The 14,400-nt window shown below is 43.2% G+C and overlaps 1 protein-coding gene across 3 annotated transcripts in view; it reads left to right on the plus strand.

Annotated features, from left to right (window-relative positions):
* Positions 1-14,400, plus strand: part of Huwe1 (HECT, UBA and WWE domain containing 1, E3 ubiquitin protein ligase) — a 183,370-nt gene that overhangs the window by 147,640 nt on the left and 21,330 nt on the right. For all 3 annotated transcript variants that reach the window (XM_013035924.1, XM_013035926.1, XM_013035927.1), the window contains 12 exons: positions 352-524; positions 876-1,024; positions 1,788-1,863; positions 2,737-2,835; positions 3,404-3,537; positions 3,714-3,882; positions 5,138-5,366; positions 7,975-8,153; positions 8,394-8,483; positions 8,634-8,788; positions 10,390-10,435; positions 12,776-13,063. In XM_013035924.1, the coding sequence (XP_012891378.1) occupies positions 352-524; positions 876-1,024; positions 1,788-1,863; positions 2,737-2,835; positions 3,404-3,537; positions 3,714-3,882; positions 5,138-5,366; positions 7,975-8,153; positions 8,394-8,483; positions 8,634-8,788; positions 10,390-10,435; positions 12,776-13,063 (1,787 nt within the window). The remainder of the gene's footprint in view (positions 1-351; positions 525-875; positions 1,025-1,787; positions 1,864-2,736; positions 2,836-3,403; positions 3,538-3,713; positions 3,883-5,137; positions 5,367-7,974; positions 8,154-8,393; positions 8,484-8,633; positions 8,789-10,389; positions 10,436-12,775; positions 13,064-14,400) is intronic.

A 14,400-nucleotide genomic window follows, 5' to 3' on the forward strand; every position in this document is an offset into this window, starting at 1 on the left:
TGCTTAATTACCACAGCTCCATAAAATAATGGCATTAAATTAACTGTGTGTGTGTGTGTGTGTGTGTGTGTGTGTGTGTGTGTGTGTGTTCTTTGAAAATTTGAGTTAGATCAATTTTTTTTGGTTAGAGACCAGAATTCAAACTGACAATTTTGCTCATTGGGTGGTACTCTACCAACCTCTAACTTCCAACCCCCAAATATATTTTTCTTATAAAGTAAAATGTTCTGTCATCATGTTCCCCTTTCTTAGTAGGTTCTGCTACAAGGGCCTTAGTCACATTTTGAGGACATACACACAATTTTTATTTTTTCAATACTCAGTCCATCTCTGTATCATCCTTTATCTCAGTCCCAATATGGCCAACACAGTCAATGCTGCTCTGAAGCCTTTAGAAACTCTTTCTCGGATTGTGAACCAGCCCAGTAGCCTTTTTGGCAGCAAGAGTGCTTCTAGCAAGAGCAAATCTGAGCAGGATGCCCAAGGAGCCACTCAGGACTCGAATAGCAACCAGCAAGACCCAGGTAGGGAATCGGAGCCAATGGACTGAAGAGCTGGATGGGTGGTAGTGTGCAGTTGCTTTCTGGGCATGGGATTGTAACTGTTCTGGCTTGGTGTTGTTTCCCTGGGAACTTGCTGGCCTTCCAGAGATCTGTCATAGTGACGTGGGGATCTGCCTCACACTGAATTCCTTCAAATTGCAGCCTTATTTGGCTATCCTCACACGTAGCCTTGTCTTTTCCTTTGTCACCCATTCATTCTGAGAATTTGTAAAGGTGCCCAAGGAAGGGACCTTATTGTCTTCGTGCTTTCCTCGTGGTGCCCAGCACAATAGGCACCATTTGATTATTTTGCTGGTTGGTTGATTGTTTCAGGCGAGCCTGGGGAAGCAGAAGTGCAGGAGGAGGATCATGATGTCACTCAGACAGAGGTGGCAGATGGGGATATCATGGATGGGGAGGCTGAAACCGACTCAGTGGTGATTGCTGGGCAGCCTGAGGTGCTCAGTTCACAAGAGATGCAGGTAGGGAGGCAGATCATCCAGCATTCCACTGTTGCGGCGCTGAACCAATACCCAGGTGGTGTGGGTGGGTGAGTACTTGATTGAGATTCTTGCCTCAATGATGTCTGCTTTGCAGAGGAGCACAGATTGTATGCTTAGTAGATGCTCAGCAAATGTGTGCGAATTGTATTAAAGATGGGATGGGGGCAGAGCCAGAGTAATTGTATAGATCCCAACCAGAAACCTAGGCACTGGTGAAATGTTGAAGTAGAAAGCTGACCTGAGGCCTTTGTGCCCTGAATCTTTGATTTATTTGGCTCTGACAATTTATAGAAGCTTTTCAATAATACCTTGGTACCTGCTCTTACTAGGGCATTCATAAGCAGCAGTCTCCTAAAAAAAACTTTATATATATATATATATATATATATATATATATATATATATATATATATATATGGAGCTAGTAGCAGATGGGTAAGAAATTGGGCCTATGGTCCTTAGAGCTGCTGGCTCTAGGGAGATTTGCATGTATTCCTGGAAAGTCCAAAGACAAACCTGGTGTCAGCCAACTGGAATGGACTCCTTTGGAGGACTGTTTGATTGCGAATTGGCACCGTGGTAGTTGCTGTGCTATTTAGCACTAAGCGTAGTTTTATGTAACATTCTCTGTCACACATTATCCTAGAAATGTATGCTCCTTTGCTGGCTATTTTTTAGGGTTTCGGTGCTAGCACAATCATAGACTTGTGTGTATCCATATGTATGTTCTATTTCTCTCCAGGTTGAGAATGAGCTGGAGGACCTGATAGATGAGTTGCTTGAGAGGGATGGCGGATCTGGGAACAGTACAATTATAGGTGAGAGCCCCAGAACTGAGTATAGCCTCTTCCTTTGCCTCAGTCTCTCTTGGGAGGATCCTTTTTCTCATCATTTGCTTGCTCAGCTCTGCCTAAGGGCTCATAGCCAACCTAGATTTCTGCTTGTCTTGATGTTGATGGTCTTATAAGATGAGAAATTCACAAGCTATTTACAGGCCTCTGGCATGTCTGAAGTGTTGCCTGTTGGGGGGGTGGAGGGGGTGGTTATCAGTATAGATTATATCAGGCATATTTAAAGGGTATTTTATTCATGGAGGCCTAGAGGATGTAGGCTGAAAAGTGTTTTCCTTTCAGTTCTTCAATGAAGTCCAGGGGTTTCTGCCTCTGTGTCTCAGTAGCATAAGTGAGATCATTCCCTGAGGGTGGCCCCTTTTAAATATTGAGAGGGAAAGTGGCAAAAGCTCCCTACTGTTACCTGATTTTGAGGGCATATGCGTTGTTTTTATTTTACTGATTAAGCAAATCAAAGAACAAATGCAAGTGGACATGTATTCTTAAAGCTTACAAAGCTTTTTCACAGTCAGTATCCTCTGTGGTTTCACAATTAGTGGGATTGAAAAGACACATGTGATCATTCCATTTTACAGATGAGAAAACTGAGACTCAGACAGGTAAAGTGACTGGCCAAGCTTACCTAGCTAGTTGACAGCAAAGAATCCAGGTCTTCTCCCTCATCAAAAAAAAAAAGAAAGAAAAAAAGAAAAAGAAAAAAAACAAACAAGCAAACAAAAATAACCAAAAGACAGAAAACAAAACGGCTATCTGTTAGGTGAACATAGCTACCTAGATGCGCCCAATCTGGAAAGGGAAGTCCTCTGTTGTTCAGTGAAGGCTCTGCTCTGTAACCTTCAGTGAGCAGAAGTGGAGAGGATGAATCACAAGAGGACGTGCTGATGGATGAAGCTCCTTCCAACCTCAGCCAAGCTTCCACCTTGCAGGCCAACCGAGAAGGTGAGAGCGCTGAGGCCAGAAAGGCCTCCCTTCTTGCCCTGCACGTCTGACAGACACTACACTAGGGTTTTCCTGGAGGCAGCTGCCCACATGTGCAAAATAAGGAAGCATCTGTCTGCATGCGCTGACATAGACCATCCTCAGCCAGTTTTTTCAAATAACATGCTTGCCCAAAGTTTGTCACTTCTTACTTGGTTCGCTTTCTTCTCACCCACCTGCTCTCATCGCTCCAGATTCCCTCTTAACAACAGGATGTAGTTAGTAGCAAAGTAGGGCTGTAAAGGCAAGGGGGAACCAGTAGACTTGGCCAAGTCCTAGACCATGGCTCCTCAAGCACCACCCTGTATATAGCCTCCACATTCCGCCACGCTGCTCTCAGCTTGTTGATACATGATTGCCACTCACAGGAAATCAAGGCTGGCTCACTAAGTCTGTTAAGTGCCTAAGATCTGATTCTTCGTCTCAGAGTCAGATATCCCATTGCCTTCATACTCAGTCTGCCAGCCTGCACAGTAGCCTGTTTTCTAGCTACTCAGTATAGTCCTCCAATGTGCTCCCTTTGTTTTAGATTCCATGAATATCCTGGACCCTGAGGATGAGGAGGAGCACACTCAGGAAGAGGACAGCAGTGGCAGTAACGAGGATGAGGATGATAGTCAGGATGAAGAGGAGGAGGAGGAGGAAGATGAGGAAGATGATCAGGTGAGGGGGGACTGTGTTTGGGTTGGCTCAGGTGACACAGAGCTGCAGAAAAGCAACAGTCTGGGTTGCTAGCTAGCCTCAGCACCTCCCTCCCTCATGTGAACATATGGCCATGACAACCAGGCTTCAGAAATCCCTTACCTCCAGCAATTCTCCATCTCCTATTTTCCCTTAAGGAGGATGATGAAGGTGAAGAGGGAGATGAAGACGATGACGACGATGGCTCTGAGATGGAATTGGATGAGGATTACCCAGATATGAACGCTTCTCCCTTGGTCCGATTTGAGCGCTTTGACCGGGAGGATGATCTCATCATTGAGTTTGACAACATGTTCTCCAGTGCTAGTAAGAATAAAAGGGCTCAGCTGGGTTTTATCTCTTGATTCTTATACCCTTCTCTAGGGTAAGCCAAGCAGTGAAACCAATTACACATCCAGTTATAGACAGCACTTCTTTTTCCTATGCTGACTTTTAGGGCAAGGGCTTTCTGAGTCCATCTCTCTCAATAGCATATCCTGACACAGGAATAACAGGCAGATGATTTAGAGCCTGGACAACTTGATGATTTTCTTGATTGAAAAAGAGCACGTCCGACTGCATCTACACCCAAGCGCATGCTACAGTGACAGGGCAAACTAAAATTCATTTTTCAGTCACAATGGATCTTGAGGGTTTGGATGACACCTTTGTGCTGGGCATTGGGGAGTGGATTTGAATAAATTCACTCCATTCATCAAGGATGCGTCTTTTCAGGGAAGAGAGTCACTCTTTCCTCCTTCCCCATCAACATCAGATTTCCCTTCTAGCCTCAAGTTAGAAGAGTCAAGTTCATAGACTCAAGTTATCTTCATAGGACAAGTCTTCATAGAACATTAATGCTATAGCAGAAAGCACTAAACTGTTCTGGTCTATTGTCTTGGCCAATAATCTCTCTTACCTCTGAGCCTCAGTTTATCACCTGTAAATGAAAAAAATGTGAAACAAAAAAATAGGTTGAATTAGAAACTTCTCAAAATACCTTCTATGATTCTCTGCATTTTTTTTTTGTGGTTTTTAATCAGTCGCTTAACCGTTGAGCCTCTGTCCTTTCAGCCAATTGGACATATATCTGAGGTGTGCCTACATTGTCCTAGGTATTGCAATTAAAGCAATAAAGAATGATGCAGTCCTTGTCCCTCCTAGGAGTTTATGGTCTATTATGAATTATAAATAAAGGGCTACCTAACCCAGTGTATTGAAGTCAGGCTTCACAGACAAAGTGATATCTTAGGCCAAAACCCAAAGATCAGGTGAGGAAAGGGACATGAGTTTCCAAGATTGATGGGAGCAGCATGCGTCTGAGGGGCATAGAATTATCACTGTGGCTGTAGTGTGGAGAATTGATTGGGAGAAGGTACCATCTAGGAGCTTGTTGCAGTATCTAAGTAAGATGATGGCATAAGCTATGGTAGTGTCAGTAGATTAGGTGTGGGAATGAGGGAGAAAGGACAAAGCTCAGGTTTCCGTGTGAGGAAGTAAGGCCCAGGAGACATGGTTCTGATGAAAAACCATGGATGAAAATTCTCTTGGGCTCTAACCTCTTTGCATATTGTCCTTGCAGCAGACATTCCTCCATCCCCAGGAAATATCCCTACTACCCACCCACTGATGGTACGCCATGCAGACCATAGTTCCCTGACACTGGGCAGTGGCTCTTCCACAACTCGTCTCACCCAAGGCATTGGTCGAAGCCAGAGGACCCTAAGACAGCTAACAGCTAATACAGGCCACACCATTCATGTTCACTACCCTGGAAATCGCCAGCCCAACCCTCCACTTATACTTCAGAGGTGAGTTACAAAGAACTCGTAGACACATTGGAACTCGTGTCATTCTCATCTTCACTGAGATTCATCATTGTCTTGTTTGCATGGAGAAATAGTCCCTTAATGCTACTATCAAACCAATAAGGTATGTGTTCAATTTCTCTAGATTATATGTGCAGCCTGTGGGAGAAAAATCAAACTTCATGTTACTTTCTTTTACTTAGAATCCTATGTAGCCAGGTGTGATAACTCGTGTCTACTTTCTCAGCACTTGAGGATATCTCCAGTTTGAGACCAGCCTGGATTTGCTATCCCAAAAAAAAAAGTCCTATCCATAATTCAGCAATTTTGAAGCATCTCACATGCCAAATACTTAATAGCTTATAAAATCGTGATAAGGTCCTTGCTAGAGTGTGTGTGTGTGTGTGTGTGTGTGTGTGTTATTAGGGTATGAAATCAGGGCCTTGTGCTTGTTGGACTGACCCTACCACTTGAGCCACACTTCCATCCCTGTCAGTCATGGGGTTTGAACTCAGGGCCTGGGCACTGTCCCTTAGCTCTTTTACTCAAGGCTGGTGCTCTACCACCTTAAGCTACAGTGCCACTTCTTGTTTTCTGGTAGCTAATTGGAGATAAGCGTCTCATGAGCTTTCCTGCCTGGGCTAGCATTGAGCCATGATCATCAGATCTCAGTCTCCTGAGTAGCTAGGATTACAGGTGTGAGCTACCAACTACTGGCTATCCCTGCTTTCTTTTTTGGGAGGGAGGGTCATGGGGCTTGAACTCTGTTGCCTGGTGACTGTCCCTCAGCTCTTCAGCTCAAGGCTAGCGCTCTACCTTTTGAACCACAGTGCCACTTCTGATTTTCCAGTGAGTGGTTCATTGGAGATAAGAGTCTCACGGACTTTCCTGCGCAGGCTGACTTTTTTTTATTTATTTAGTACTGTTTTTTTCCTTTTTTAGATGGTCGTGTGGCTTGAACTCTGGGCTTGGGCGCTGTCCTGCACTCTTCAGCTCAAGGCGAGTGCTCTACCACTTGAGCCACTGCACCACTTCCTATCTTCTAGTGGTTTATTGGAGATAAGAGTGTCACGGACTTTCCTGCCCGGGCTGACTTTGAACTGCAATCCTCAGATCTCAGCCTCCTGAGTAACTAGGATTACAGACATGAGCCACCAGCGCCTGGCTGCCTTTTTTTTTTTTTTTTGGTCGGTTGTGGGGCTTGAACTCTGGGCCTGGGTGCTGTCCCTCAGCTCAAGGCTAGCACTCTACCATTTGAGCCATAGTGCCACTTCCAGCTTTTTCTGCTAAGGAATCAAATCCAGGGCCTCATGCATGCAAGGCAAACACTCTACCACTGAGCCACTTTCCCAGCCCCACAGGCTGGCTTTGAACCGTGATCCCGTTCTCAGCCTCCTGAGTAGCTATAATAACTGGGTTGAGCCACCAGCACCAGGCTATCCCTGCTTTTTATTGGTTATTTTAAAGATAGACTCTAGCAGACATTTCTTTTTTTTCTTTTTTTTTTCTTACATTCTCATGTAATTTGAAAATCTTATCACTGCCTCTTGAACATTAGTTGTAGTGTAAGTGCTAATACAGTGGCTATAGGAGATATAATAATGGGTTTGTTTGTTTGTTTAGGAGATATAATAATGGGTTGGTTTGTTTGTTTTGGTTGTGGGGCTTGAACTCTTGGCCTGGGCTCTGTCCCTGCCCTCTTAGATCAAGGCCAGCGCTCTACCACTTGAGCCACAGTACCACTTCCTCTTGGCAGACATTTCTATCTCTTCTAACTTCAGCTACCATCCACCAGATCTCAGCTTTTTTTTGGGGGGGGGGTCCGGTCATGGGGCCTGAACTCTGGGCCTGGGCACTGTCCCTCAGCTCTTCAGCTCAAGGCTAGCACTCTACCACTTGAGCCACAGTGCCACTTCCGGCTTTTTTCTTACGTGGTGCTGAGGAATCGAACCCAGGGCCTCGAGCATGCAAGGCAAGTGCTCTACCACTGAGCCACCTTCCCAGCCCAGATCTCAGCTTCTTAAGTCACTGAGATAGGCAGGAGCCATCCACACTTTGCTTATGAAAAACAATTTTTTTAAGTAAAAGAAAGAGCCTGATGCCAGTGGCTCATACCCATAATCCTAGCTACTCAGGAAACTGAGTTTTGAGGATCCTAGTTCAAAGCCACCCTGGGCAAGAAAGTCTGTGAAACTCTTTAATTAACCACCAAAAAAGCAGGAAGTGGAGCTGTGGCCCAAGTGGTAGAGCACTAGCCTTGAGCACAATAATCTCAGGGACAGTGTTCAGGCTTAGAATTCAAGTCCCAAGACTAGTGCCAAAAAAAGTGAAAGAATGTAAATACTGTGAAGGGAATACAACAGAGACATTATATCCTAACATAGTATCTGACATGTGGAAGCCTATTGGTGGATGTCACTGTGTGCCAGGAACTATAAAATAATTTGCAATTCAACCTAAATTGTTGAATCAGAAAGATAACTAAGGCATGTATGTGATTATCTTGAAATCTATAATCAAATTATAAATTCAGTGGAGGATTCAGATGGAGTACATTAATAGGTTTCTGTATACTTAAAAGTGACAGTGATATCCCATCATTACCCTACAGGTTGCTTGGTCCCTCAGCTGCTGCTGACATCCTTCAGCTGAGCAGCAGCCTTCCCCTGCAAAGCCGGGGTCGGGCCCGCCTCTTAGTGGGCAATGATGATGTCCACATCATAGCCCGGTCTGATGATGAACTGCTGGATGACTTTTTCCATGACCAGAGCACAGCTACCAGCCAAGCAGGCAAGTTTGTGTGGTAAAGGGGAGGTTTTTTTGTGTGGTAAAGTTTTCTGCCTTCTTTTTCCCTACTGAGGAAAACAGTTTACAGTAGTCAGTAGTGGCTAGCCATAGGCAAAAGAAGCTTTGTTTCTAAGTATCTGTTATTTGCCAAACCTGTAATAGACCTTGGATTTTGCTAGGAAACTATTGTAATTTTTTATATCAGTGAACAAGGCCAAGTATTTCACTTTTGTTTCCCTACAGGAACCCTTTCTAGCATTCCCACAGCCTTGACCCGCTGGACAGAGGAATGTAAAGTTCTTGATGCAGAGAGCATGCACGACTGTGTTTCAGGTGTGTGACAGCTTGGTTATTAGGGGAGGAGTAGAGACTTCCAGGGACTGAGATGAATACATTGATAGAATTGTTTCCCTTGGTTCTCTGTGGCCTACTTTGACCAAACCTCTCAACTTCCTCCTCTGATCTTTGTCTCTTTGATAACAGTGGTTAAAGTACCCATTGTCAATCACTTGGAATTCCTGCGAGATGAGGAACTAGAAGAGAGGCGAGAGAAGCGGAGGAAACAACTGGCTGAGGAAGAAACAAAGATCACTGATAAAGGAAAAGAAGATAAAGAGAACAGGGATCAGAGTGCCCAGGTGATTCCCAAGGGCTGGGAGGATTCATTTTTACCTGTATCTGTTCTTAATTCTCCCTTTTTTAAAAAAATCATACACAGGTTACTAAGTCACAGTGTAGATCTTTGACTTTGCAACTGGGAAATTGTTTTTTCCAAATTCACCATTTGCTCACGTTTTTTGTATCGCTCATGGGGCTTGAACTCAGAGCCAGAGCGCTGTCCCTGAGTGTTTTGCTCAAGGCTGACATTTGAACCACAACTCTACTTTTTGGTTGTTTATTGGAGCTGAGTCTTATGGGCTTTATCTAGAATTTCCTGCCCAAGCTGTTTCAAACTGAGATCCTCAGATCTCAGCCTCTTGAATATCAAGGAATATAGGCATGAGCCACCGGTGCCTGGCACTCACACGGTTTTTAGGAAAAAAGTTAGAACCAGAAATAAATTATTTCTCCAGTGTCTTTCCAGAGAAGGCTGAAGTCGGTACCAGAACTGTTCCTCACACAACAGCTAGACATAAAGAGATTCTGACTCAGCTCATACTTTTAGTTGGTCCATTTCATTGTTCAATGGATTTCCATTGAGGGGAGCCTTACCAGGATGATCACAGTCAATCATTTGAATTAACCTGGTCTAGGTCTCAGGTGAGATAAAAATCTTACTGTGAAACAGATACCATGTGCTAAGGTTCACCTTTATGAGTTTTCTAATATTCATTTATTTTATAAAGAAGCTTCCCACTTTTTTAAAGAATACATAAGATTTTTGCCAGTGGGTCACATCTCTAGCTACTTAGCTGAGATCTGAGGGTGCAAGTTCAAAGCCAGCCTAGGCTTCAAAGATTACTATCTCCAATTAACCACCAAAAAGTTAGAAGTAGAGCTGTGGCTCAGGTAGTAAAGCATTAATCTTGAGCAAAAAAAAGCTAAGGGACTGCCCAAGCCCTGAGTTCAAGTTCAAGCATACAAACACATATATTAAAGGTTCAGTAGTATAGCATGTGTGGAACACACACAAAGGCCTTGGGTTTGATCTCCAACAGTACAAAGTATAAAGTTACTGAGTTTTGTTACAATAATTGCTTAATGTATAGATACTTTTATAAATTTAGTGACTAATAAACAGTAACATTGTTTTAAGCATGTGAAGATGGATTGAAATCATCTGACTAGTAATGACTGAGAGTGAGACTATAAGTGATAAAAGCATTTGCCTAGCAAGGTATGAATTCCTGGCTTTTATTCTTAGTATGACCAACTAGACAAAATATGCCCAAGGATGGAAAGTATAGAGTAGTCCCAGCTGAGCTCTAATGTGATTTTTTTAACCCTTTCATTGTTCATTTGGTCGTCCTTGGTTCCCTGACCATTGTTTTAAGTAGTTTTAGAAGCTAGACCTTTACTTTTCCACTGAACTGTGTCCCTGTCTCCCCCCAAGCCATTCTTGAACATTATATGCATAAAGAAATAAAATGAATATTTGCATAGTGGATATGAGAGCTTACTTTAAGTCAAGTGTACAAAGCACCTTCCATCAGATCACTGGGTTGGATGGTGACTCATAGTTGACTTCTATCTCATGTGTTTGCAAAAGTCCCAGATTGTTCTTCCTTTCTCTTTGCAGTGTACCATATCTAAGTCAAATGTCTCCACAGAACAGAATCTCTCAGGTAACTCTTCTTCCCTTTACCCCTTTTTGCTAATTGACCAATGGATTCTTCCTCTTGACCCTTCCACATAGCTGGCCTATCTGGGCTGAAGATAGACCCTGGTGCTCTGTGGGATGAGGTAGTAGATTGTATAGTTTTAGGGTCATACCCCATCTTGGAGATAACTATACAGTCTACTGTCTTTCCTACGGTGGTACATTTCCCTCCAACTGAATGGCTGTCTTCTGTTTTCTGTGTTGATGATACTGTGTTTATTTTAACATTAATAGTGAGGTCATACGTCTTGTTATTTCCTCTGAAACTCAGTATGGATATCCTACCTGATGGCAGTGGTTCCCACATGCCAGTCCTCAATGGAAATTATTATGGGGTGGTTAATATGGTTTTTACCACTGATGGGATGGTTTTTTGGTTGTTTTGTTTTTGGCGATTACATTCTTCCTAGTTCTTTGGTATCAAAATTTTGTTAATAAATTATGTTCATTTTTTTACATGTCTAAACTAAGAATTGGTAACACCTACTTTAGTGTCTATTTTTTGTTCTTTTTTCATCTAAATCTTATTGGTCCTTGGAATCTAAAAGAATAAAAACACTGGACAGTCTGCTTTTGGGGATGGTAGCTTTTGAGCTAAATGGTATGACTATGTTTTCTCTTGATTCTAATCTTAACATTGGTCAACAGCTGTTTTCCTGATTCTAACAACTGGCTGATAAGGCATCATATGTTTCCCCACCCGTATTTTCATGGAACTTTCTTCCATATACCTTTTATACTCTTTGGCACTTGGATTTGAAATGATTGTATCTTTTAAAAGTTTTTCTTTAATGTCAGGCACCCATGGCTCAAGCCTATAATCCTAGCTTCTCAGGAGGCTGAGATCTGAGGATTGCGGTTCAAAGCCAGCCTGCGCAGAGAATCATCTGCAGTGAATCACTCAAAAACCAGAAGTGGTGCTGTGGCTTAAAGTGGTAGAGTGCTATCCTTGAGCAAAATGCTCTGGGACAGTGCCCAGGCCCTGATTTCAAGCCCCATGACCAACCAAAAAAAATATCTTCAAATAGTTCTATAATGGAGTTGCAATTTAACAAAACAGTTAATGCCTATACAATATTTTTTCAGCCCTAACCTAATAAAAGGTATCAGAAAGGGTCTGCTACTAGGGTCTGCCTACTGCTCTTACTGAGAATTCTGCTCATGCCAGGGTGAGGTAGTAAGTTGTATTGTTGTGGGGTAGGGATTTTAGGCCCCAATAAGAAGATAACTATACAACTTACTACTTTCCTTGGTATGTTGCATATTCACACTTAAGTGTTGTGCTTGAATTGTTGAATCTGTCAGACAAAAATTATAGACTTTCCTTAAGTAATCAGGGATGGAAGAAAAGAAGGTGAAAGGGGAAAGACAATAGTTAGAGTGAGGCAGATAATCAGTATAAAACCAGCTTGCCCTTTGTTGATTGGAACATGTAATTATTTTACCTTTGGGCATAAACCCAACACATAGTTATTGATTGTATGAGTACTCAGTAATAGAACATGAATATATAGAAGGGTATGGAAAGTGTATTTTAAGGATCCAGGCCTCAGTGGTTCATGCCAGTAATACCTGGCTACAAAGGAGACTGGGATCTAGAGGATCTGCTCACACTAGGCAGAAAAGTTCACTAGACTCCAGCTTCAAAATACTAGCAAAAAGCAGGGCTGGAGACAGGGCTCAAATGATAGAGTCCAGGGGCTGGGAAGGTGGCTCAGTGGTAAGAATGCTTGCTTTGCATGCATGAGGCCCTGTGTTCAATTCCTCAGCACCACATAAGCAGAAAAAGCCAGAACTATGGCTGAGGATCAAGTGGTAGAGCACTAGCCTTGAGGTAAAGAGCTGAGGGACAGCACTCAGACCCAGAGTTCAGGCCCACAACCGACAAAAAAAAAAAATGATAGCCAATTTAGCAAGGACAAGGTCCTGAATTCAAACCTCAGTACCACAAAAAAAAAATTGTCTTGAAGGAAATTCTGATGATTTTCTTGTTCCTAGGAGATAAGGAATTGGAAAAGTAGATTTTAATTTAGTTTCATAGACTTTTTTTTGCCTCACCCTATCTATGTAGCCTGAACTCTTCCCCTTTCACCTAGGACACAGAAAAGCTTTAATAGTTAGGATCTGTGGATCATCTGGTCTGGATGTTCCAGACCAGCCAAGAGCTGTTTCTTGGAGCACTTGGTCTACAACCAAGTGCTTCTACAAAGCATTTGGTTGCTTGCTTGTCTTACCACAAGTGCTGATTGGAATGATTTCCCTGGTCCTTGGCCGTTAACCTCCATTATCATTTTTTCCGAGAAAGATGGGACTCCTATGCCTGACAGCTACCCAACAACTCCCTCTTCAACCGACGCAGCTACATCTGATCGCAAAGAGGCCCTTGGCATTCTGCAACCCTCACAGCAGCAACCAGCACTTATACCCCCACCAGCCTTAGGAGAAATTCCTCAAGAGCTGCAGTCTCCAGGTGGAGAAGGAGAGAGCTCTACACAGCTATTGATGCCTGTAGAGTCCGATGACTTGGGTGCTGCAAGAGCAAGTGGAGAAGCAGAAACAACTCAGATGGAGTTATCTCCTGCTCCCACTATAAGTAAGTAGAATTTGATCTTTGGAAGAGGATGAAACTAGAGGGAAGAAGGGATATCTTTTAGATTCACTCCTTAAATAAGTAGAGGTTTGCACATCAGCTTCCTTGGCAGAAGTTGAGGTTTCTTCTCTGTGTCCTCAACTGATTATTGTTAAGTGTCTGTGACACTGATAAAGACACCTACAGTTATTGAAGCAAGTGCTCGGTTCATAAATGCTTGCTTTATGATTTTGACCACTTTGGTCAAAATTATCTCCATGTATAATTAGTCTTATATTTAAAATTTTTTTTGCCAGTCCTTGGGCCTGAACACTGGGACTGGGTGCTGTCCCTGAGCTCCATTTTGCTCAAGGCTAGCACTCGACTACTTGAGTCACAGCACCAGCACCACTGCTGGCGTTTTCTGTGGAAATAAGAGTCTCACAGATTTTCCTGCCTGGGCTGGCTTCGAACTGTGATCCTTAGATCTCATCCTCCTGAGTAGCAAGGATTACACATGTGAGCTGCTGGTGACCAGCTTCCACAAATAATTTAAAATTCAGAAGTGAAATAATTAGTCCAGAGTCTCTGGACATCTACAATGGAACCAGATTATCATCCCTGACTCTCTTCTAGCACTTGTGCAAATGACAGGGAAGTGCTCCCAACACATACAGCTTTCCTATCCTCTGAAAGACACCATCTCATGTACTTTTTTCACATTAGCTTGAAAATAGGATCTTGACATTCTTCCCAGCACAGTATTCTAACAGGGTACTTAAAACACATTTCCTATCTGCACTCTATATCATGCTTCCTGTGTTGTGTTGCTATAGTGAGATTAAGGTGTCAGCTTTATTTTTTTCCTTCAGGAAATCTTTTTTGGTTTCTTTGGTGGGGTAGGGAGTCCGGTCGTGGGACCTGAACTCTGAGACTGGGTGCTGTCCCTCAGCAGTTTCAGCTCAAGGCTAGCGCTCTACCACTTGAGCCACTTCCGGGTTTTTTTCTTTTTGCTTATGTGGTGCTGAGGAATCGAACCCAGGGCCTCATGCATGCAAGGCAAACGCTCTACCACTGAGCCACCTTCCCAACCCTCTTTTTTGTTTTTAAGTCAATTTTTTTTTGCCAGTCCTGGGTTTGAGTAATCTGGTCACTGTCCCTGAGCCTCTTTGTACTCAAGCCTAGCACTCTACCACTTGAGGTTACAGTACCACTTCCAGCTTTTTCTGAGTAGTTTTTTGGAGATAAGAGTCACAGATTTTCCTGCCCAGGCTGACTTCCAACTGCGATCCTCAAATCTCAGCCTCCTGAATGAGTAGGATTACAGGCATGAGCCACTGGCGTCCCGCTTTTCAATAAAT

The sequence above is a fragment of the Dipodomys ordii genome, unplaced genomic scaffold, assembly GCF_000151885.1.
Source record: "Dipodomys ordii isolate 6190 unplaced genomic scaffold, Dord_2.0 Scaffold231, whole genome shotgun sequence".
Classification (NCBI taxonomy): Eukaryota; Metazoa; Chordata; class Mammalia; order Rodentia; family Heteromyidae; genus Dipodomys; species Dipodomys ordii.